Consider the following 25,752-nt stretch of genomic DNA (forward strand, 5'->3'; position numbering starts at 1 on the left):
TAGTCATAAGAAACAAATGTAATCTTCATGTATGCATATCTTTTGATCGCCAGTGATGATTTTGTCGACTTTTGAGAGGGTTAGGCTGTGTTCAATTAACAGATGTTAACACAGTGAGGTCAATCCTCCTGAGCCCCCCCCGATTGACACACTCTCCCAGAGCTATTGGCCCATTGTCAGTGTGCATGTTGTCCCTTGGTCTTTAGCTGCACATTACCCCTCCAGGGCAGATTAACCATGTCCCTATACCATCAGCCTTGACCTTGATGGGCTAGTAATGTGATTTTTCTTTGTGCGTTGACTTACACAGGAAAAATCCATTCACACTATGGCAAACATTTTGCTTTTATGTGCTCATGCCATATAAAAGGAGGGATGACAATACGTACCAATGTATCAAAAATGAGTGCTGACCTTCATTCCCATCTCTCAGCAGCACTCGAAGCGGGTCAGTTGTGCCACCAGCCAACAACTAAGCAACCAGTTGCCATCCTTCACTTGGACTACTTCTCGTTCCATTCAAATAGCTACTCGCACTTAATGCACTCTCAAAATGTTCTCGTTCCATTGACAGAAATCTGTTTCAAACTTGTTCCACACTCACCGTCCTTCAAAAGTTTAATAATTTATATTTTGTCATTGTAAAAGTAGTTTTTGTCAAGCTTGACTTTAAAGGTCAACAAAATAAACTCCAAATAGAACCGGTTCAAAATGTTGCATTAGCTTTTGACTGACGCCCTCTGCTGACCATTTTTGTTGCAGAAGCAATTGGCCCTGGAAATCCATACAAGGAAGGCCGTGTAAGGTGACATCACAGTATTTGTAGTCTCGTTAATCAACATCATTTATTTGAAAAGTACAAATAGTCCAGACATATATATATATTTTTCAAACCATATGAATACTGCCATGTTTAGGAGCATTTTGTTGGCTCAATGGACGTAGCAAATATCCTCCAGACACATGTACAGAATGAATAGAGGGAATGGCTACATGTGACTGACATAAACTTAGCATGACAACCCCCAGTCCACAACTGATCTACAATTTCACACTAATAATCCAGGACAAAGAACAAAATAGCAAGCAACAAAAAAATGCAGCAGTGCACCGAATCAACATCACACACTTGACTTCAAGACTCACAATAAACTACATTTAACCAGCTAACCTGACTCCCTCCAGTGGGGGTGAGCGGTTTTTCGGTTGGTTGGCGTGAGTTTGCTCTTGCATTTTGAACAACTTTTTTTTTTATCATAAATAAAAGGTGCGTCATTTTTATTTCAACCAATCAAGTTTTGTCAGAAAATCTGTGTTAAGATTTGTGTCATTATTGTGGTACATAATGTACAAATCAACAGTAGTAAATTCAGATTGGTTAAGCATCAATACAGCCGCAAGCAAAAGAAGTCAAACCACTGAATGCACATGCAGTAGCCTGACAGAACTTTCTCACATGACAGTAAAAGGAAGATACAAATCAGTGAACGGTCCACAATCGTGATGTGGCTCAGGCGCCTGGTTAGCATGTTGGTCATATTAGTGCAGTGTGTGCTTGGACCATTGCTGAAAAGTTTTTAGTACATCGTCCGAACTTTTGTAGGCAGCGTTATGCAGAATGAGCGCATACGTATTTGGAATGAATTAATAAAGAGAAAAAAAAGGCTTTTGGGCAGCAATGGATTTTTTTTTTTTTTATAAATAGTCATATGCTTGTTTACCTTCCACTAACACAATTCCATCATTTTCGTGCTCCCGTGCAAACCATGATAACGACTTCAACCCTGCGGCGTTTCCAATACGTCAGCGTGAACATGCAATTCAGCGCCCACTGTTTGGTATCTTAATAAATCAGACCCCAGAATGCCTCCGGATTGGAGATAGGTGAAGTGACTGCGGATTGGGAAGTCCGCTTGGACTTTGCTGCTTCTTCGCTGCCCCCTACCAGCCAACCCGGGATGAGTGGCTGGAGTGGCGTGCAAAGACAAAAATGATCAACAATTCTGTCATTATGAGACAAGATTGACCTAAAAAATAGCTCCAAGTTGTTGTTTTTCCCCCCCACAATGACTTTTCTGGTTCTATTGTGGCACTGCTGGCTCACACACACACACGCAAAAGGCCCAAAAATGTCCCAGCATGTGTATCTAGCATTTGATCTTTTGGATAACTAATTCTTGTGGACATGGGGCTTTGAATCTGCTTCTGTGCGTAAACAAGTAGCCTTGTAACACGTTGCATCCGTGCTCATCAATCAACGAAATGCATTTGCACGCTTCCAGTTCTGGAGCGTAGAAACACAAGGCGAGGCTTTGAGACGGCTGTCCCGCTTGAAGCAGAAAAACATTTGCCATGGCTCATCTTCTTACGCTACGCAATCCCTGCCAAATGTTTTTATGGGATTGTCTTAACTTATCAGTTTGTGTTGATCACGCAGTTTCGACTTCGAATGAGTGGGCGTTAAATAATGAAGGTTTAAAAAATAAAACGAAAAGAAACAATGTTAAAAAGTGGATGATTATCTTGTGAAATGATTTCTGGACAGTTCACTAGATCTCTCCTCACGCAATTGGAGGATGATGATACAAGAGTCTGCAAAATCAAGCCCACATTTTTAAACGTCAGCATTAAAAAGGCTGATTCACGAGCCATGCTTCCTGTTTTCAGTGGTAAGAATAGCAAGAGTTGTCATTTTGTCATATATCTCCACTTTTTGAAAGATATCTCAAATTTGCCCTTGGTCACGTTTATTGCCATGTTCCAGAAATTCGGAATTGATGGTTTGACATCATTAGCTTCAAAGACATAAATAGCACAGTTGAAAAAAAAGAAGACTTCAATGAGGATACTGTGTAATGAATATGGTGTTTTGTTTCATGGGGGATTTTGTTATCTCTGTGAAATGGAATGTTGGACTCCCGTCTGCACGTGTGCGGATATACAAATACTCCTAAAATATGGTTAATTTCTTTCAGTCGAAGCCCCCACACTGAAATCTTTTGGTGCCCACAAAGCGCTTTGAAAACCCAAAAGTGAATATCCATCTTAAATTTAGGTGCTGTTACGAAGACAACAAAAGTAAACGGGTAAACCCATGAATTAGATCATGTCAATTAGATGATGTCCTCCAACCAAAGGGGGAAACGTTCCCGTTGCACAATACTAAACCAGTGGACTTCCTTCCCTAAACAACCAATTGAGGATTCGTCATTGCGTCAATTTGCAAGTGATGCATGATTGTGTCATGGAAGGAAGTTCCAACATGGTAAAGTTTTGAAAAAAGTTCATCATCCTCAGATGGCAACCGTGGCAAAGTGGCTGATTGACATCATTGTCTGATATGAAAACAATTAGGTAAGTCAAATATATTTACGTATATTCAAAGCCTTTTGGTTTCGGCTTCTGTCCTGCAGAGTAATGCCATTTTTTTTTTCTCAATCAGAGCCTCAGTTGCTTTGCTCCGGTGGTTCCGTGCTAGTGAGATGTTCTGTAGTTATTTCATGCCCTGTTGAGAAATCTTATGTCTAAATTTATACACGCTTGAATGCTTCTCACATCTCCATCATTGTGTTGCTGTCAAATCCTGGTTGTAGGCAAGGTTGTAAGACAATGTTAACATTTTTTACTGTTTAAAAATAATTTAATCCCTAATTAATGCACAATAAATTAATATCTTTAGGGCGTAAGGAATAAATAAACATAAGCAAATAGACCTCCTGCATCATAAAAAACTATTTATAATAACTATAAAACAAAAAGAGACGCTGGTAAAATTAAAATATATTTCTTTCTCACTTCTCACGCCGTTTGATTCGACTTGTCATAAGAGCCATATTTTTGCTTGGTGTTTACATTTAGAAAATGTTCTGTTATTTTGTGAACCGTGTCGTGTGATAACAGAATCGTGAACGACATGCCCGACTCTATCGGACTCAGCTAATCTAATAGCGCCACCGTCATCGCAACAGCCCTCAGTGCTTTGTGACATATTATTGAACAAAGCGCCTTTTGACTCTCGGCACCCACTGTAGCAAATCCATCTCAAAAGAAGTGCAACACTGCTGGCTTGGAAATAGAAGAAGACACACAGCTCCTCAGAGTTTTCAAACCAATCAACAAATTGTAAAAAACTGGCCCAGCTGCAAGTTTGCACAGCCACATGCAAAACTGTTCATTTAGAATAAGAGTTCCTAATCTAAAAAATAAATCGGTACAGTTCAAACAAATACGTTAAGGCCGAGGTTGGAAATATCGGAATTAAGCGCATTACCAAATTGTCGGGTAAAATGAGAAAATATGCAATTATATAATGAACTAGAAAGACTAACAATATATGTACTTTTCTAAATGAACTAAATACATTTGGCACAATTCAATTGAAAAGAAATGGTTTTAATAGTGAGCATTTCAGAACAGGCATGAGTTTTTGTCTCCTTCAACATACCCCCCCCCCCCTCAAAATAGGCACGCTATTTACATATTAGAACACTGAGCTCAATTCTTCTATTTTTGCCGCCGAGTGAAAACATTTAGATTTGACTTCAAAAGATAACCACGAGACAAGAGATCAACAATCTGCATTATTGTAGTATGCGGTATTAGATTTACTAGTGTTGAGTACTTTCTTACTAACTTAGACATTGAAAGTTGACAAGAACCTCCTGGGTGTGTCTTGTGCTTTTTTTTCTTTTAAACTTTAAATGTTTAATTGCAGCAACCCAAACCACAAACATCCTAAGTTTATCATCAAAACGTAATCTTCTATCAAACAAATGGTAGCTTTGTTTTTAGGCTATGTGTTTGCCATAACACCCCCAAGCCTGATTCCCCAGAACCCATGGTTTAGGGAATTCTAGGGAAAATCTGAGGAGCGGAAGGAAGCTTTGGCATGGAGAGGGACTTTTTCCACACTGAGAAATATTACTGTGGAAATGAGCGATTTTGAAGTATTTGTCAACAGTTCCGCAATGGGAATGAAGCATCTTCCACTGTTAGCGAGCCTTCTGTTTTGTTATGCCTTTTTATTTCTTATCTCTGGAGTCTACTGTCAGGATCAAGCAGGATCAAGTAAAGATGGGAGGGGAGGGTGCAGTGGGGCTGAGAGGAAGTGTCTTCTAATGAAGTTGAGATGTGTAAAAAAAAAAATCAAAATAAAATGATTTGCAAATCTTTCTCAAAGGAGATCCTGTTAAAAGTGTTCCCAAACAAGGGGTCAAATCATATTTTATACAGCGCTAGTCTAAGCATAAAACGTGTCTGTGCCTCCCCTGCTGGCGTCGGTTTTCCGAGTTCTATATTCCTCACACATTCTAAGAAGGTGCACAAATTGTCCAGAGGTGTATGAATGTCGTATCTGATTGTGGTACGTGTCTTGCGATAACGATCTGTCCTGAATGTACTTGGTCTTTGGGGCAAAGCAAAAACAAATACATCGTTATCCCTGCTAGCATGTCGCTTGAGAGTTGATTTTCTTATAAACGTCATCTTAAATTGTTTCTTAGCATTCCTGAGCACGAATGCACACCCTCGTATAACACTTGATGGCCTAGAAAAGCAAAAACATGCAGACATTTGCGGCTAAGCGATGACCTTTTCTCTACACCGGAGGCTTCCAGAGAGAAATAATGATACATTTGTGTCTTTGACTTTTTCATTTTGGTGAATGTTTGAAACCGAGTGAAAAGAGCCTTTTATTTGTTAACTCTTACAAATAATACCTACAGCCCTGTGCTGTTCCTCCTTGGATGGCTTTTTTCATGAAGATTATTTCAAAGAAAAGCATATGAACATAATCTGAGATTCATATAAGTACATCCATTCATCCCTTTTCTGTACCCCTTGTCCCCACAGGGGTTACGGGCGTGCTGGAGCCTATCTCAGCAGTTATCGGGGGACACCCTGAACCGGTTGTCAGCCAATCGCGGGGCACAACGACAAACAACCACTGCTACCATGCATAGTTTTGGGAAGTGGGAGAAAACCGGAGTGCCCGGGGAAAACTCACGCAGGCACGGGGAGAACATGCAAACTTCACATAGGGAGGGCCGGAGGTGGAATCAAATTCGCGCCCTCTGAACAGACAGGTGGATGTGCTAACCACTGCCCCACCGTGCCGCATATATATATATATATACCGTATTTTCCGCCCTATAAGGCGCACCTAAAAACCTAAATTTTTCTCAAAAACCAACAGTGCGCCTTATAGCCCGGTGCGCCTTATATATGGACCAAATTCCTAAATTTAAACTGGCCCAAAGCATTGTGTCATGAAATCAATCATAAGTGGCCCGCTGAAGACTATGAATCATGACTCAAAAAGACTATGGATCATTATTTTATGATTATAAAGTAATTTGTTTCCGTCTGAAGTTGAAATAAAAAAGATAAAATGGAGAATGATTTGATTTGGATTAAAAATCTGACATGATGCATTAATGGTGCGCCTTATAGTCCGGTGCGCCTTATATAAGGATAAAGTTTTAAAATGGGCCATTCATTGAAGGTGCGCCTTATAGGCCGGTGCGCCTTATAGGCCGGAAAATACGGTATATATATATATATATATATATATATATATATATATATATATATATATATATATATATATATATATATATATATATATATATATATATATATATATATATATATATATATATATAAAAAATAAAAAAAAAATTCCCCTCTCACCCTCCGCGGGTGGTTTTTCCACTCCAAGCTCGGGTCCTCTACCAGAGGCCTGGGAGCTTGAGGGTTCTGCGCAGTATTTTGGCTGTTCCTAGCACTGCACTCTTCTGGACTGAGATGTCTGATGTTGTTCCTGGAATCTGCTGTAGCCACTCCTCCAGTTTGGGGGTCACTGCCCCAAGTGCCCCAATGACCACGGGCACCACCGAGGCCTTCACTTTCCAGGCCTTCTCAAGCTCTTCTTTGAGGCCCTGGTATTTCTCTAGCTTCTCAAGTTCTTTTTTCCTGATGTTGCCATCGCTCGGTATTGCTACATCCACTACAACGGCCTTCTTCTGCTGTTTGTCTACCACCACAATGTCCGGTTGGTTCGCCATCACCATCTTGTCAGTCTGGATCTGGAAGTCCCACAGGATCTTGGCTCGCCCGTTCTCTGCCACCTTAGGGGGTGCTTCCCACTTTGACCTTGGGGCTTCCAGTCCATACTCTGCACAGATGTTCCTGTACACTATGCCAGCCACTTGGTTATGACGTTCCATGTATGCTTTCCCTGCTAGCATCTTACACCCTGCTGTTATGTGCTGGACTGTCTCAGGGGCCTCTTTGCACAGCCTACACCTTGGGTCTTGTCTGGTGTGGTAGATCTTGGCCTCTATTGCTCTGGTGTTCAGAGCCTGTTCCTGTGCAGCCATGATGAGTGCCTCTGTGCTGTCCTTCAGTCCAGCTTTTTCCAGCCATTGGTAGGATTTCTTGATGTCAGCCACTTCACTTATCTGCCGATGGTACATCCCATGTAGGGGTTTGTCCTCCCATGATGGTGTCTCTAGCCACTCTTCCTCTGTTTGCCATTGTCTGAGACATTCACTGAGCACGTCATCCGTTCGGGCCTTTTCCTTGATGTACTCATGGATCTTGGCTGTTTCATCCCGAACAGTGGCTCTCACACTCAGTAGTCCTCGGCCTCCTTCTTTACGGCTAGTGTACAGTCTCAGGGTGCTGGACTTAGGGTGGAACCCTCCGTGCATGGTTAGGAGCTTCCGTGTCTTGACATCTGTGGTCTGAGTCTCTTCCTTTGGCCATCTTATTATTCCTGCAGGGTATCTGATGACTGGCAGGGCGTAGCTGTTTATTGCCCGGATCTTGTTCTTGCCATTTAGCTGACTTCTGAGGACTTGCCTTACTCGTTGTAGGTATTTGGCTGTGGCTCCTCTCCTTGTGGCTTCATCGAGGTTGCCATTTGCTTGTTGGATACCAAGGTACTTGTAGCTGTCCTCAATGTCTGTTATTGTTATATATATATTATTATTATTATATTATTTATATATATATATATATATAAAAAAAAAATTCCCCTCTCACCCTCCGCGGGTGGTCTCCCACTCCAAGCTCGGGTCCTCTACCAGAGGCCTGGGAGCTTGAGGGTTCTGCGCAGTATTTTGGCTGTTCCTAGCACTGCACTCTTCTGGACTGAGATGTCTGATGTTGTTCCTGGAATCTGCTGTAGCCACTCCTCCAGTTTGGGGGTCACTGCCCCAAGTGCCCCAATGACCACGGGCACCACCGAGGCCTTCACTTTCCAGGCCTTCTCAAGCTCTTCTTTGAGGCCCTGGTATTTCTCTAGCTTCTCAAGTTCTTTTTTCCTGATGTTGCCATCGCTTGGTATTGCTACATCCACTATCACAGCCTTCTTCTGTTGTTTATCCACCACCACAATGTCCGGTTGGTTCGCCATCACCTTCTTGTCAGTCTGGATCTGGAAGTCCCACAGGATCTTGGCTCGCCCATTCTCTGTCACTTTAGGGGGTGCTTATATATATATATATATATTTGTTGTTTTTTTTTTTTATATATATATATATATATATATATATATATATTCATAATGTAGTGTTGTTTACATCTGGCCAAACTGAGCCGTTACTTAGATTCAAGGCTTAAATCAGTTTTTTCCACTTCTGTAGCTCCACATATGCCACAGTGTGATTGGCTTACACAACATAAAATGTTTTTTTTATCTTTATATATTTCAGTACACAATAACGTCTAAAAAACATCTCACATAAATATCAATCAAATGTTTGCTTTCTTACAAGCATTGATGGGAAAGACCCAAGGGGATTAAAGACTATTGTTAGTCATTTGAACAAGTGCAAGTTCACACAGAGATTGGACAGATGGGATGTGTTTTTTTTCTTGGAAAAGGATATTGAATTCTTGCTAATCTTAACCACTAGCCACAGGCTAAGGCGCAAAGACATCTCTTTGTTCAGCGCTCCTCTTAATGAAGTAGTTTGCCTTTACAATATCGGAAATTTAAATGCACATTATTGTCTTCTACTATGTATGGCTTAATTGGGACACTTTTAGTGATTTTAGATTTCATTTGTGACCCCAAAAACACAACTTAATTGTACTTAAAAAATGCTAACTTTCTCCTGTACACCTAAAACTATTCAGTGGTACGCAATATTTTTGGGTACAATTATTTCTGTTTTATGTGCTAATGCTGATTGACCAGACCAGATACCATCGAAAGATTTGGCTATCAAAAGGTGTATCACACATTTTATCGCCACATTGCATGAAAAGGTTCAATAGGTTTATTTAAAAGTAAAAAAAAAAAAAACACTAGCTTGTAAAAGACTTTCAAAGGTTATCATACATAATAAAATAAGACCGATGGTATTGATCCACTTGTGCGCTTAAAGCAAAGAATTCTTTGCACACATTTCAATTCTTTGTATTCCCTGACCGCCACTCATCTTAACATGTCATGACGACATTTAAAATACATCGCCAAGACCATTTCAGTAAAATTAACTCTCAGTAAATGTTTGGTATCCCCCCTATGAAAATAAAAGCCCCCAAGTGAGGCTTGTTGTCAGAAAGAAAACACGTCACTTGAACGATAAGATCTATTTCGCCCATCTCTTGAAATGTTATTTTTCCTGAAGGCAACGTTTAAAATGTGGGCCCGTGTGCTCTGCATGAGAAGGTAATAAAGCTCTGTCTCACAAAGAATCGGTGGATAAAGTGAGAGCTTGTAAGGACTTAAAGAGACATCCTTTTGTTAATATTTGCCTCTGTACCCAAAGGCAGAGGGAAATACTTGCTTATGACTCCACAATAAAAGCATTCTTAGTTTTTTTTTTATCAGTCACTGTTATGCCACAGGGTACTTCCACCGGGTTTGTATTTGTCTCCCCAGATCCAAGTTGGTTTCCAGTTATCCAAACAAAGGTGTGCTGTCTTACTTCTACGAGCGTTTTATGATGGCAGAGCTATTTGTTATCATTTAAGCAGACGTATATGGTGCGTAGTTTCTTGTGAGTTAACCAACGGTTAATTAGTTCGCTGTCATTCAAAACGTCAGTGGAAAAAAAAAAAAAAGGTCACGTCAGAGCTGTGATTCACTTCGTTGATTGTGAAACATTGTTGTAACGGCTACCAGTTTTTGCTAATTGTTGCACTGGAAAGTAAAGTACCGTATTTTCCGGACTATAAGGCGCACCGGACTATAAGGCGCACCATTAATGCATCATGCCAGATTTTTAATCGAAATCAAATAATTTTTTTTATTTTTTATTTTTTATTACTTTTTTATTTCAACTTCAGACGCAACAAGTTACTTTATAATCACAAAATAATGATCCATAGTCTTTTTGATTCATGATTCATAGTCTTCAGCGGGCCTATCATTGATTTCATGACACAATGCTTTGGGCCGGTTTAAATTTAGGAATTTGGTCCATATATAAGGCGCACCGGACTATAAGGCGCATTGTCGGCTTTTGAGAAAATTTTAGGTTTTTAGGTGCGCCTTATAGTCCGGAAAATACGATAGTCAGAGGATCTGAGCAAGAAATCATCATGGTTGGTTATGTAATTTGCCACTCTAAACCTTGTTTTTGTTGGAGACCACCCTCCAAGCACCCCAGGGTGGCTGTTTTTCAGAAACACGTCCTCTTTGGAGCAGAAGTTTTGTCGTGCACTATTGCCACTATTGTTTCTCACACTCTGGAAGACATTTGGTGGACAATAAATAAAACACAGATTGGCACTATCTGTTCTTCCATCTTAATTCCGTAATTTATACCGACCAACCTAATTTGTAATTTGATTTGATGGAAGAAGATTCCTTTTTAACAGTTTCCGCTTCACCCTTTTGGGACATTGCCAATAGTTTGTGTTTGACACCATGGTCAGTCGTTCCCCCAAAATTAAATCGATCAAATTAATTGGCACAGACATGATGACATGAACCCCAATTAATGCTATAAATACGACAGATGAAGTCAAGCACTGTCTTTTGGAAAGAATGATGCCCGTGGCAAGACACAAAAAAAAAAAATGGAAATGCCACTGTTTTCATGAAGCTAAAAAATTGGCCCCCTTAGGTTGTGGACTTTTAAACATGGACCACCAAAACGCGCATATTAAATGTACTTTGAAGCATGCTTACAAAACTGGACTCCTTTTTTAACCAACCATACATTCGAGTTTTGGTATGTCTGGTTTGGACGAGAACAGAAGCACTTGGTTGTAGGCCTGATAATCAGAACAAACAATGTTCTATACTTGATGAGCGGAACGAAAGAATAAATGTTAGTTGGCCTTAAGCTATCTTCATTTCGCAGACAACTGGCCAAATGATAAAAATACTTCTTTGTGAGCTGAAAGTGATGACGTCAAACTGGTCTCATAAAGACATAAATTCATAGTTTAGCCCGAACAACACAACAGTGGGGAGGATTCGTTTCTGTGTCCTCCTCCATTTCTTAACTTGCATAACTAATGAGCATTAAATCCTTGATAACTTGGCCAGAAAGGCTGACTGCTTCCATTTTTACACATGCTAGGCTAACATAATAACGGGACAACATAGTGAATGTAACTACGGTGCGTTTGAACATAGTATTTGCAAACAAATATCATGTTGGAGATGCTTGAGTACAGCCACTACCAGGTAGGTGGGCTAGATTATTTTTATTGTATTATTCTTATTGTTGTTAGTATTATTTTTTTTTAATTATTATTATATATATGATTTATTGTAGTATTTTTTGCTGACAGTGTGAATTTCTTGTTTAAGTTTTGTCATGAACTATTCGCAGAGCAGCGTCATTCTAATGAATTTACAGCACCATTCTTAGAACGAACAACGGCAAAACCCAAACTCCGGAAAAAATCTTCAAAATGTAAACACTTGAATATTTCATTCTAACGGTATATTATTATCACTGAGGCATGTTGCCAATTGGTTAGCGCCTTCAGTTTACAGTTCTGTGGTTAGGGACTTAAATTTGGGCTTCTGCTTGTGTGGATTTTCTCCTTTCTATTTCTCCTATTTATTGTAGGTATAGAAAATAGATCAATGGATGGATTATTATCATTACCTCACAGGGTTTGATTTCTTTGGAATCAATTAAGAAAATGTGGTTTATTGCCCTGAAAAGGGCTACCTTTAAAAAAAAAAGTCTTCCTGACAGTGTTTTAAAAGCTTATTGTTGATCTACTTTTATTGATGTACTACAATTTTGAGCTTATTGCTAACGATTAGCACCGTACTGTACCTCCAACACGATCCGCCTTTTTTGCTAATGTTTCCTCTTCCTAATCTAAGGACTGGAAATCATGATTGGGAATTTGTAAAGAATTAGTCCAAAATCTTTCCTTTGTCATTTTTTTGCTCCTGTAGGTGCAATCCCATCTCGAAAATCCCAACAAGTACCACATCCAGCAGAACCAAAGGCAGCAGGTGAGACAGTATCTGTCAAGCACCCTGGGAGGCAAAGCTGGCGCCCAGTGCCCCAGCCAGCCCCCCGAACACGGCATGCCACCCGGGCCTGCCAGCAGCGCCCCCAACAGTCCCATGGCTCATCTCACCCTCATCTCTAACTGTGAGAAAGAGGTACGCGTAACAAAGGTCATTATTACATTACGTTTGGTTGAATTGATAGCGTCTATCCCAGTATGTAGTATTTTTTTATAATGAAAGATTTTCCAATCTCATACAGATGGATGAAGTTATTGATGACATCATCAGCATGGAGACAAGTTACAACGAGGATGTTCTTGGACTTATGGATCAAGGACTTCAGCTCAACACCACAGTAAGTATAATTCAGATTATGATTTACAAATATGTTGAGAACTACAAAGTCATATATTATGCCCCGCCCCTCCCCAAAGTTACCTGTGTCTGGTAATCTTCTGGAAGTATACGGTAACCAAGGACTTCCCCTGCCAGGCCTAGCCATCAGCAACTCCTGCCCACCAAACATCAAAAGGGCATACTCAGGTAAAAACACTGCATTACGATAACAAGTATCCTTATTTTGTCCAAATTGTTGTTACTTAACTGCTAACTGTTTGCTAAAACAAACATGAGCTATTTTTGGAACATTTCTTGTCGTTCAAATATTTTCCAATGACATCTTGAGGATAGTACAGCAGTTATATTGTGTGCAATTTAGAAATGCACACAATATTCTCAATTATTTGCTAAATAATGTCCCCAGCTCCTGGCATGAAACAAGTACTGAGCAAACCTGGAACCTGTGGCCGATATGAAAACTACCAAAGATCAGATGGATTTCCAGTAGGTAAGAAACATCAAATTAATTTGTATTTTTTTAATTACAAAATTGCACATAATATAAATCACAATCAATGTATGTGTTAAACTGGCATTGCTGAGGTTCTTTTTTTTCTTTTTAACAAATCCTCAGAGCATTTCTCATGTTAAGCCTGACGTAAATCCAAGTTTTCCATCTGAAAGTAAACAACTTGAAATGTGCAGATAACAGCTTGTAGAGCATAAACATGTGATTGTTTTGTTGGCTTTGAGTCACCCATTTAATAGCAATAATCTCACATTTGTCTTTGCTTCAAAGAGGCTGAGGTTCGTGCTCTGGCTAAAGAACGACAGAAAAAGGACAATCACAACTTGAGTGAGTCTTTCTTAGTTTTGTGGCAAAATTTTAAGGATTCCAAATATTAGACATTGAAAAAAAGAAAACAAATGAATGAACTCAAAATTTTGAATAATTGATACAATCTGATAGTTGCACTATTTCAAATGAATAATCCTTTTCATGCATTTTAGGATTTTTTTTTTTCAATCATAATGAAAATGTGTGCTTCAAAAGTTTACCGATACCATTTCATTTGTACCCAACTTGCAGTTGAACGAAGACGAAGATTCAATATCAACGATCGCATAAAAGAACTTGGAACTTTAATCCCAAAGTCGAATGATCCGTAAGTATGTTTTGAAGGCTTTAAAACTTGTACCTTTTTTCTATCTTTCTGTCTATTCAATTCAATTCAGTTCAGTTATTAACAGTGTCCTCTTCACATAGCCGACCGAGTGTAGTGATCTATTGATTCAGAATAGCCGTGAAGAACCCTCTGTTGTTCCGGTCAGCTGCTCAGCTGACTCTGACTCTTGACCTTTTGTATACCCTAGAGATATGCGCTGGAATAAGGGCACCATTCTAAAAGCTTCAGTTGACTACATACGCAAACTGCAGCGAGAACAACAGAGGACCAAAGAGCTCGAGTGCAGACAGCGGAAGCTGGAGCATACTAATCGTCACCTGATGCTTCGAATCCAGGTCAGTTCTCACTTGCAAAGTATTTGCAAGGGATTTTCTAATTCTGATTTCTAATATATATATATATATATATATATATATATATATATATATATATATATATATATATATATATATATATATATATATATATATATATATATATATATATATATTTTGAAGCAGTTCTGACATAGTCCTCTTCCAACTTTTAGGAGTTGGAGATCCAAGCCCGCGCTCACGGTCTCACCATTGTCTCATCCCCGTCAGTCTGCACATCAGAGATGATGGGCCGGGTCATAAAACAGGAACCCATCCTGGATGACCGCCCCACGGATTTCTACCATCACGTCTCGGCTCCTGACATGTCCCCTCCGACAACACTGGACCTCAACAATGGCACCATTACCTTTGACCCCATTCCCAGTGACAGCGGCGATCCTGGCCCCTACGCAAACCCCAGGACCTGTAAAACGAAGGAATTGGTCAGGGACAATACGTTGTCACCAATCTCCCCGAGCGACACTTTGCTGTCATCAATGTCTCCAGATGGCTCAGTTAATGCCCACCACAGTTCTAGTTCTAGAATTGAGGACAAGGAGTGCCCCTGTTAGTTTAGCCTTTGTTCATAAACAATTTCCACGGTCTTTTTCTGTTCTAAATACCGCGGTTCCTTTTTAGAGCACCAAAATGGAACACTACTGCCATTCAGCAAGCAGGTTTGAGCTACAGCTACGGCCTTTCTGTGCCTACTCTACGGATACTTTGAGGACTCTTCAGTACAATATGAACGGTGAAATTAAGCACTGTGCACAGACTTTATAGGTCTTTGCTTTCGTGGGACACAAAAACTAATTTGGCAGCAGCGTCTGAGTCATGTGGAGAAGATCAGACCAGTTGTCGAGAAAATTACAGAATAGATCTTGAGATGGCTATAACTTTATTCGGTCCATACTTGAATCTAATGTCAACAAAATATGTTTGTTTGCATGTTTTTCTCGTTTGTAGCCTTAACCATGCAACAAAAGATGCCCGGCTGGTCTACAGTACAGCTGGAACGTTCTATTTGGTGTAAGTTGTGCTTTGAGCCTGAAGATGGCAGCCTACTAAAGGAAAATTTCGACAAGGCCAAGCGCTTGTCATTCAGCTAGTTGAAGAAATGAAAGCGCTACAATTTTTGAAGGGTTAGAGAAATTCTCTGGAAACATCAGTATTTTTATTTTCACCTCTTCAGAACAAACTTTATTGTGGATTATATATATTATATTGTGGATTTTTTTTTTTTTTGGAGGGTAGGGAAATTCTCTGGTAACGTCAGTATTTTTGTTTTCATCTCTTCAGAACAAACTTTCTTAAAAAAACAAACAAATAAAGCATTAAAATCTGTATTATTATGATTTATTGTTCGCTTTCAACAATACTTTATAATAGTGGCTGTAATTTCATCAATGAAGTTCAAATTTGTAGTATATGTTAATGATGAATAATTTTAAATCACAAGTGATTGAAATATCTGAATGCTTTGAGCATTACTGTGTCTCGAAAGACACTGCCTAATATAGTAGTTCAAGAAATGAGAGGCTGGATCTGAAAAACTAGACAAAATGACAACTTAGTAAGGAAAATTATTTATTTATTTATTTATTTATTTATTTATTTATTTATTTATTTATTTATTTATTTATTTATTTATTTATTTATTTATTTATTTATTTATTTATTTATTTATTTATTTATTCATTTATTCATTTATTTATTTATTTATTTATTTATTTATTTATTTATTTATTTATTTATTTATTTATTTATTTATTTATCTAAACTCGCCAAACATTTACTGAGAAAAAAAATATAAAAGGGAGTGCAGCTATGTTGTTTTCTATTTCACAAGACTGAGCTGTAATGACAAGGATTTCATCAGTTTTACTTGCTTCGTATTTACAAATATTTAGTGTCGTAAGTCCGTCAAGTGTATGACTACAATAACAACGTGTTAAATGCCTTCGGCAGCAGGCAGAGTGATGTTGAACTAAGGATACGGACAGATTATCAACACTGCCTTCCATGGCGGGTCTAATAGCTGAGTGATGATTCCATTCCCCCAACATCCCTCTGGAGCGGGGCCACGTCTCCTTTTAATCCTTCCATTTGGCGTGAAGTGTCAGGACAGGAGGCGAGGGAGGAGGAGGACAAAGTTAAATCCGTTTTTTTTTTTTGCAAAGTATATTTTTAGCATCAGTGTAGATGACTACAGTTATCTCGCTGAGGAAAATGCCTCCCTTAGTCTTGCTGTTGATGACAAAACATTAAAAGGGATAAGCCAGCTTTTCTCCTATCTCATTTAAACGCTCTACGCACGTCCAGGTCTGCTGGTTGCGTGTTGCGATTGCATCTCGCCAAGGCAGGTTTGCATCATAATAAACATCCCCGCTCCGCTGAGCTGTCTGGAGGATGTGGAAGCCAACCCGAGGTCCGACTTGGGAAGGGAGGCTTCCTGCGCGACGGCAAAAGCCCGGCCTGTGCCAGCAGCCTTGTTTGAACGGCGGAAGACATTTTTGGGATTTCACTCGGAGCTGTTAAAAGCCAGCTGAGTGTAAAATGTTCCTCCTCCAACAGGTTTCCTCCAGAGGAACAGCAACACTTCATCAGCAGTTTAGTCAAATTGCCAGTAAACTGCTGTGCCATATGGGCCCCACTTCTGACTACAGGGGCAATCTGTTTAACAGGAGCATGCTGGTAAATAGAGGCCAGCACGGGGGGGAAAAAATGATCAATTACTCACATTACGTGCAGTCCTTCAGGAATTTACTTTATTGGTCTGGACATCTGTTTTAATATTGTCATAATGTATAATCAGATGGGGCCTGTTCCAGCCAAGTGGATGCCCAAAATGCAGGCATAAATGCCCAATTAAAATGCACAATGACAGCTTTTTCTCCATCTGCTAAAATAGTGTGTGTGTGTCCTCTACACTATTGAGCTTTTTTTTTTTTCTGAATGAAGGCCAGAATCTTAAAAGGACACCAAGGTAAGAAAGATCCAGGATGGCTGTAGATGAACTTCAATGATGATTAGTGGCACTATCACACATCTGCAGAACGTTGCGGGATGTTACCAGAGATTTCAACAGCAGAAGCATTGCAAAGCAAAGGTATATGCATCATTTGAAGGGCTTATCTCCTCCAAAACCATTTCCACGCCTCGTGAAGTGTTTTCTCTCACTTGAAATGGGTGAGGAGAGCTTTAGAGAATGCTCTCTTTCTGGCTCCTCTGAGGATTACCGCTCTTTAAGGCAGCAAAAACATCAATGCAGGTTTATTTAAAGGATGAAGGCTTTTTCTCAATGGTATTTTGAGGTTGTATCATCAGGTCTTGAGTGAGGATTAGCGCTGTTAGGCCTTTCTGAGCTGCCTTTCCTGTCCTGATAAGTCAGATTTCACCTTCAATCTGCGTGTAAACCCTGGGCTCCGCTCCTCTGAGGTCCAATCTTGATCCAGCCGAGCCCAACCGGGCCTTCCTGGGCTATCTTGCAGATCTGCCCGCCTCTTACGATTTTACATCTCAGTTATTTTCTGCAAGTATGGGAGGATGCGGCCCCAGGCCTCTGCCCACTTGGCCGGTATTTATCATGGCAGTCGCGCACCAAAGTCACTTGGCAGTCAAATCGACGGGTGACGGGGTTAACTACTAAAGTTGTATGTAACTTGGAGCTTTCTAGGCGATGATTAATAAAGCGGTCCAAAATGAACCCCTGTCCCGGCATCTCATGCGGTGTGCAGCATCTGTGATGGTCAAAGCAAATAAATGACTCTCTCATTTTGGTGCTGAGCACGGAGCTGGACTCCAACTGGACTCGACAAGCAGTTCATGTGATATTATCTATGCGTCTAAGTCACGGGGGTCAAAGTCAAGGCCCGGGGGCCAGATACGGCCCGCCACATCATTTTATGTGGCCCGCAAAGACAAAGTGTGCATCAAATTCGTGTCGTTACTAGAATTGCACGTTGTCTTCACTTTTAATAATATACGTACCGTAATTTTCGGACTATAAGTCGCATTTTTTTTCATAGTTTGGGTGGGAGGGCGACTTATACTCAGGAGCGACTTATATACATATATATGGTTTTTTTTCACTTTTTTGGGCATTTTATGGCTGGTGTGACTTATACTCCGGTGCGACTTATAGTCCGAAAATTACGGTATATATATTTTTAAATATTTGACCAGTTTTTACTCGTCTGATATGAAAACGAGTTTGTTTTGTAGCTTTTACTGCATATAATATGAGGTGTTTTTACTAGTTTGATTTTAAAAACAAGTTATTTGTCAGTTTGTTTTGTAGCTTTTACTGTATATAACATGAGGTGCTCATACATTTATTTGGGGCGACAGTCATAATGGCCCTCCGAAAGAAGCTATGACTACAATGCGGCCCGCGAAAAAAATGAGTTTGACACACCCCTGGTCTAAGTAATATAACCTGGAAACAAAATAAGAGACTGCCGTCAAATTGTGAGTTTCCTACGTTTTTATATTAAACCTCAAAGAGACACAATGCTAACATCTGCTAGACAAAGTTATTTTCAGCTTGATGATCAAATCTAATTTTTTCTCCGCCCATTTAAAAAAAATAAAAAAAAGTGTTGACGACAATATCCGTCACTGATGCTTCTCGTTCCGCTTCAATTACTCAGATGTTTTGCTATTGGCCGCCTCCTCGTGTTTCACCCTCCCCCTCCGTCACATTTGTATACATTTGTGCCAAAACACATTAGTTGACTGTTACAACAAGAAAATGAAGATTAGTGTGTTTGCGTTCACAAGGGCCCGGGCTCATTTGAGCACGACGATTCAAGTCATCAAATAATGTAACAGGGCTTAATTGGATGACATCTTGAGGGAGGATTGTTCTTTTCAATTAGGGAGTCCAATTTGCAACCTTGCGAGTGTCGCTGCGACAATAGTTTGCGTGTGTGTGTGTGTGCATTGTTAATTGTGGCATTCCTTTGCCCCCTCTATCATTGAGCAACATCCACCCAGGCCAAGTCACATTGCAAAACTGCCACTTTATTTATCGGCACCTTATTGGCTCATTTGCCGCTCTCAGCGGGCGTCTCAGCGTGGACAGCTGATTTCTTTCAAGTGACATTCTGTAAATATGCATTAACGGGGACACAATTAGTGCTGATGAGGTTGACTGGAGCTTCATTCCGTTGGCAACTTTAGCCGCGGCGCGAGATAAGCTGCATTATCTCGAAAATTGGCTGAGGGAAAACAGTACCTCTGATTGCCAGGAAAGGTTCCAGATAAGAGCAGAGCTGAAGAGAAATATAATTGAGGTGGAATATGTTAACCAAGGTGTCATGAGCTCATTGGAAGTCATTTAGTCAAATGTTGGCCTTACGTTGAACAATGTTTAGGCCTCGAGACTCGAATCATCATGACAAATGCCGTCTCTCGTTTCTTTATGATTATTAAGCAATATTTTATTTGATTTTATTTGTTTTAAGGGCAAGTTTTTGAAGACCATTTAAAATTCATGGCTAAATATACCGTAATTTTCGGACTATAAGTCGCACCAGCCATAAAATGCCCAAAAAGTGAAAAAAAACCCCATATATATGTATATAAGTCGCTCTTGAGTATAAGTCGCCCCCCCCCACCTAAACTATGAAAAAAAACGCGACTTATAGTCCGAAAATTACGGTGTGTATTCTTTCAAGCTTATCATCTTCGAGGTCAGGAATTTTTAAAAATCCCAGTTAAAACTTAAACAATTTCAAGCAAATAAAAGTTTCTGGCAGCAATTCAAACCTGCACTGGAAAATGTGGCTCACTGATTTTTATTTGTGCCTTTCAAAGTGGCGGCTCTGAAACACTCTTGTCATGGTTGGTCTGAACTATATGATGCCTTCTTATTTCATCACACTTTTTTCCCCCCCCTCGCTCACATCGCTTCTTTCAGGGGAATTATTGACAGCTCTCTCATCCACTCGGCGAGTCTGAGGCCGTTGGTGCGGCGCTGGCTGTCAGATATTCCTGCTGCTCAAGTGACAGAACCTGCAAGCGCCAGCGCTCGACTTGACTTGTGATGGCTCCAACGCCATTGCAGGGCATAACTTAGTCATAGAGGGTGGCCCAATCATGCGGGGTTGAGGTACCATGGACAACTTTGCCGTTCTACTTCTCCTCGGGGTCACAGATCCGATTGCTACTTTGCGTTAAAATACCACACGGACTGGTACCGCTGGTCGAAAACTCAAGAGTGACACATCCACCATGCCGGTGCGCCTCTCTCCATCCACGCCAATACCAAATGGCCACAGCACAAGTGGTGCTTGTGACAGCCATCTTAATTGTTCCATTAACTGTTTGTGTGCTGAAAAACAATACTTCAGAGAGGTTAGATGAAGACGTGACCTCATCTGCCGCAATTATATGAAAAGTAGTGACCAATTAGCGCTCGGTGCAATGTGACACTGTTGCTGTTTATGTGAGCAACTTCAACTTGGCTCTGGTACTGACCGTTGTCTGATTTACATAATTGGGGGATTGGCCATTAATGGGAATGGAGCGTGAGAGGATCCCATTAAGATATGGAGTGAGATCTGATCATCTCTGCTTTTTTTTGGGGCTATTTATCTCCATGAGCATTCACATAGCAGAAAGGATTGTGATTCTTATCGTCACATGCATTTTATGATCAAACTTTTCTTCAATTTCTGTCCTCAATGTTTGCCGGCGTGTCAGTTGTGGGTCGTGACATCCTTTCAGCACTGAGGGGCAGTGTGGAGAAAGGCAGCAAGTGCAGTTGCACGAGTCCACATGAAACCTTACAAGGGACCAGAAGGACAGGAAATATTGTTGTGTTCATTTGTAGCATGTTGTCGGTGTTTTTCTATATTCAAATGAAATATTTTGTACCCGACACACCTGCCGTGTTGTTCTTTCAAAATAATTTGTTTTGAGCGCAATAACAGACATGTCCTTGCTTCTGGCAGAAATGGATTAGCCATACTCCAACCCAAATTTGATACTAATGCATTTACTAAACGCGATTTAGATTTTTTTAATTTTTTTTTTAATTCATTTTGTTATCCGAAGAGGCCTCCAGTGACATCTCGGGAGGTGTCGAAAAACAATTCAGACTTTCACATCCTGCGTCAGTCAGGCTTTTATTCAACATTAATAGCAAGCAAGTGAAACATTGCACTCTGAGTTCTCAAATTACAATGCAGCTAATGTATTATTCCCGCCCCATGTGGGATTACTTTCATCTTCCCCATTAAGATGCACATTTTGTTTGGATACTCAAATTACAAAACCCATATTAAATCTGGCTGTGCAAAAGGCATTGATCATAGCCCCGAATGCCGCAATCCAACTTTGATTTAATTTGCACCTCCATTAATATCTATGAGACGTCCGATTGTCATCTTGGGCATATTGATGGTATTATAAGGCCTGCCTTCATATAATGTTCCCCGGCGGCAATGAGCAAATGTTATAGAGAATTATGCTGCCGAGAAGGTTCAGTGGAACTGGCACTGGAGTCAGAAATTCATTACCTTAATAAATAGATGGGTGAGAAAAATATACCATTTGAAGAGAAGTGTCCTCTGTCTAAAAAAAAAAAAAACCCCACAAAAAGCCCACCAAGACTGTTGGGTGCTTCTCATTGTTGCAAACACCCAAGGGTCTTCTCGGGGACCCTTAAAATGTGCTCGACTGAGTCAAAAGAATCAGTCAGTGACCGTCCTTTGCAAAAAGCTTCTATCGACTGATTCAAGTATTTGGAAATAGCAAAGACGGAAAAAGAATTCAGTTTGAGTTTAGCTGGGCAAGTGTCACACGAAGCCGTGGCCATTTCATTTCATTTGTTGATTAATGGAGCGCCAAGTGGGTTCCAGTATGCACCATTCGTTAAAGTTTTCTGTAGGGAAAAGACGAGTGGAGCCAAGAGACAAGAATTAGGTTATAATTAATGCAATCGCGGCGGAAAATAGCTGTTGATACGAGCAGAAACTGACAATCAGAAGGATGCAAAGCCGATGTGGTAAATAACGTGAATTGGAGGTAAATACAATTATATTTTTATATAGTCCCCTAGCTTTTTATGTTGCCATTAATGATTCAAATTTTGACTAAATACGTATTTATTCATCGCTCAAACATATAAACACAATGTGTTTGGATTCGTGCATACCCATTTTGATTGGATATCCAGCATAATGATTTTTTTATTGTATTTGCAACCGGTCAGTGCAAAGAAAATAAAGAATTATCTTTTCCGATAGCATATCCTAGGACGAAAAGCGTGCGGATATTATATTACAATCGTCTACAATGCGAGCTTTTCGGTGGACGGTAACATTTTCTTCTTTTTGGTTGACTAAATTAGCAAAGGGCTTTTTCCTTTCCCATTCTGCCGGGGATGGTTCATTTACGGGTCATTAAAGCACTCGTCTTTCTCATGGCGCTGGCTGGGCTGCTCAGGTGGCACAGCCCTGCTGGGCAGACATCGTAAATAAAAGCAGCTACATTTGCAATGCCATAAATAGGGGACACCTAAGGACCTTGCATGATTGCAGACATCTAATCATTTAATTTATGCGTGTCCAAAGGAGCTCTCATTAACATTCAAGTAGCACTCATCCGTCGAGCGGGAACCTTGCGAAGGCTTTAAAAGGGGAAAGGAGCTATTTGGGCAACACGGCATGCTCGGGCACTCAGCGAGAACCTTCTCGCTTTTCTCCGTCAATGTCACGAGAGACGCAGCGTGTGACGCTCCTGCTGTAGCTTGTGTGTAATTTGTGATCCACTGATTGTCTTGCTGTTAATGTGTAGAACCAAAGTTAAAGTCATATTCTGGAGGTCACAGGACACTTACAGTAGCAAGACGGAAAAATCATTTTGCAGCAAAATATGCTCCATCCAAAATAGCATAGTCATTTTTTCAATAACTATAGTATTTATTTACGAAGACTGCTGTCTTTCTTACAGTAGCGATAACATTTGACACCTCTGTGCCAACCGATGCATTGGTGACAGAAAGTCAATGAATGATTTTTGTTGACAGCTCCTTTGTTCTCTGCTCAGGTTTCATATTGAACGCGTCGAAGAGACGGCACATTTCACTCAGACAAGTGTGACACGTTATTAACAAGAGAGGAGTGGTAAAACTTGGATTTGATTTTTGGTCATTTAAATTAAGCGTGTTCAGCTTTTAATAGATGAAGCCATGGCAGAAAAGGTATTTTACACCGACAATAAAATTCAATTTCAGCCTTTGGGAAGATGATATTGCAGTACGGACAGACAGAGTGACTAAGCAAAAATAAAAGTGAGCAATGTGCATTATAACCTGGGGAGAAACCTATTTGACTCCGCTCAGCATTATTTCTACCTGATCGGCGAACAGAAAAATAAATGTGTGGAGGCAATTGAGAGAGATGGGCCATGAAAAAGGAAGATACAGAAATAAAGTGCGAAGATAATTTAAAAGAGAATTTGTGATGACTGAAAAGCAACCCATCACATGTCAGAAGTGTCTGTTGTACGCTATAGGCGCCATCCAAAGCATTTCCATGTCTCTAACTAGAACACAATAAATTGTTCCTCATTATTCAGTAATTAACTAGAATGTGCCGGGTCCCCATCCCCCTTGTGAAAGCCTCTAAATCACCACCCTCCTCTTCTCTTCTCCTGTACGCAGCTCTTTAATTTCCTCTATGCAGCGGGGGGCGAGGGTAAATGAGCAGTGGGGGGGTCACAGCTTGATACACTCCATCATGCCTTTGCCACCCTCTTGTCACCTCCTCGCCACGTCTCAGCCGCTCCCTTCTCCTTTCCCCCTCTTGTCCTTATGCCATCTTACCAACAATACGAATTGCGCAATTAAAGATTTCATTTATAAATGTAGAGGAAAATGACATTTTGAAATATCTTTGTCACTATGAAGCATATAGGGAGTATATCAAGCACATTTTCAGTGGAGGTAAAAAATGGAAATCTTCAGAAAGCACATAGTGGAAAAAGTATGGGCCCTCTTCTCAAATTCATATTTTTTTTGCATGGTTTAATTATCAATCAATGTAAAGACGAAGATGAGTAAGTGCACCTTCTCCATCATGTCATCATCAGTTTTTTCGTATTTGGTTTTGTCTCATGTTGTCCTGTTTTTTTTTTGGTGGTTCCTGATTTGCCCTGCACATTTGTTGTTGTTTCCACCTATCTTCTAATCAATTCGCTCAGCCGTTCGTGTCTTGTCCAAGTCTTCCTAGTTGTCTCATCAGTTTGCAAACGAACGTTACGATGTGATACAATCATGCCAAAATGACAATTTCACTTTTAAAAATTATTTTTTTTGCAAACATATCACAAGGCAGAAGAGTCTCGTCTTGGTAAACGATGAAAACTTTAACCCTGCCGCTGCCTCCAGAATCCCTCCCACCCCTCCAGGCATTGTGCGAGTTGCCTTTGACGGGACTTTCCAACCCTCCTCTGCTCTTAATTGTTAAATTGAGCTCATATGTAGGCTGAGTCAAATCACCTGTCATTTCAGCAGGGAATCATTAGTGATTGAAAGGTATCTTGGAAAAAAAAATGCCCAAGGCCTGGTTTTTACACTGCCTGCTGGGAGTTCCCTTTGTGCCTTGACAATCTCTGCCTATGGGCACGAGTGGGTAGTCTTGGGTGACACACATCGGCGCGTTTGGCCCAAATATAGATTCAAGAGAGTCAGTTGTGTCAGACACAATTCCTAGAGGATGTTGTTCTTCCAATGTGCTGTCACCGCCCCTGACCTAATTGAAGAAGATGCTTGCGTACATCACAGCCTAATATGAGAGTGAGGTCACGTCCATTTGAGGGGTAGTTGTAAAATTGGTATATAAACTAGGACAATAGGAATTACATAAAAAAAGGACACCATTTTAGATTTAATCAAGCAGATACGTTAAATATATACCTACGTCATCGTTTGATACACTAGACATGAGATAATTTGACTCTTCAATAAATGTATACTACCGTATTTTCCGCACTATAATTATAGATTATAAGGCGCACCTTCAATGAATGGCCCATTTTAAAACTTTGTCCATATATAAGGCGCACCGGATTATAAGGTGCATAGAATAAATAACTCAATGTTGCTCAAACGTTAATGCAATCACAATATAGTAACACTCGGAATGGTGAAAAGAATAACAATATATCAATAACGCAACGTTGCTCAAACGTCAATATCACGCAACACACAAAATAACCATGTAAAGCTTACTTTAATAAATTAGTCCTCATCCACGAATCCATATTGGTCCATATATAAGGCACACCGGATTATGAAGCGCACTGTTGGCTTTTGAGACAATTGGAGGTTTTTAGGTGCGCCTTATAGTGCGGAAAATACGGTACTTATCATGCTCATTTAAAAAGAGAAACATATGTATTTCTACATGTTTGT

The 25,752-nt window shown here is 40.1% G+C and overlaps 1 protein-coding gene across 5 annotated transcripts; it reads left to right on the forward strand.

Moving 5' to 3' along the window:
* The first annotated feature begins 3,211 nt into the window (after nucleotides 1-3,211).
* LOC133162839 (microphthalmia-associated transcription factor-like) lies at nucleotides 3,212-15,671 on the forward strand. 5 transcript variants are annotated; one of them, XM_061292317.1, is made up of 9 exons: nucleotides 3,212-3,354; nucleotides 12,386-12,613; nucleotides 12,705-12,800; nucleotides 12,880-12,988; nucleotides 13,209-13,292; nucleotides 13,584-13,640; nucleotides 13,875-13,950; nucleotides 14,159-14,306; nucleotides 14,501-15,671. In XM_061292317.1, exons 2-9 carry the CDS (start codon nucleotides 12,521-12,523, stop codon nucleotides 14,897-14,899), a joined length of 1,062 nt encoding a protein of 353 aa, XP_061148301.1. In that variant the 5' UTR covers nucleotides 3,212-3,354; nucleotides 12,386-12,520; the 3' UTR covers nucleotides 14,900-15,671. The 5 variants fall into 5 exon arrangements, 4 of the variants coding, with proteins under 4 accessions (XP_061148301.1, XP_061148300.1, XP_061148298.1 ...); XM_061292314.1 differs by lacking the exon at nucleotides 3,212-3,354 and adding an exon at nucleotides 11,428-11,653; XM_061292315.1 differs by lacking the exon at nucleotides 3,212-3,354 and adding an exon at nucleotides 11,430-11,653 and having other exon boundaries at nucleotides 12,386-12,598.
* Nucleotides 15,672-25,752: the final 10,081 nt, after the last annotated feature.

This window comes from Syngnathus typhle, linkage group LG11, assembly GCF_033458585.1.
Source record: "Syngnathus typhle isolate RoL2023-S1 ecotype Sweden linkage group LG11, RoL_Styp_1.0, whole genome shotgun sequence".
NCBI classification, from domain to species: Eukaryota; Metazoa; Chordata; class Actinopteri; order Syngnathiformes; family Syngnathidae; genus Syngnathus; species Syngnathus typhle.

What these genes read in the sequence shown, in the direction of transcription:
- LOC133162839 (XM_061292314.1), top strand. Translation starts at nt 11,621, where the DNA reads ATGTTGGAGATGCTTGAGTACAGCCACTACCAG. An exon ending in AAGAGGTACGCGTAACAAAG is followed by an intron (nt 12,614 to 12,704) that starts GTCATTATTACA and finishes AATCTCATACAG; the next exon opens with ATGGATGAAGTTATTGATGA. An exon ending in GACTTCAGCTCAACACCACA is followed by an intron (nt 12,801 to 12,879) that starts GTAAGTATAATT and finishes CCCTCCCCAAAG; the next exon opens with TTACCTGTGTCTGGTAATCT.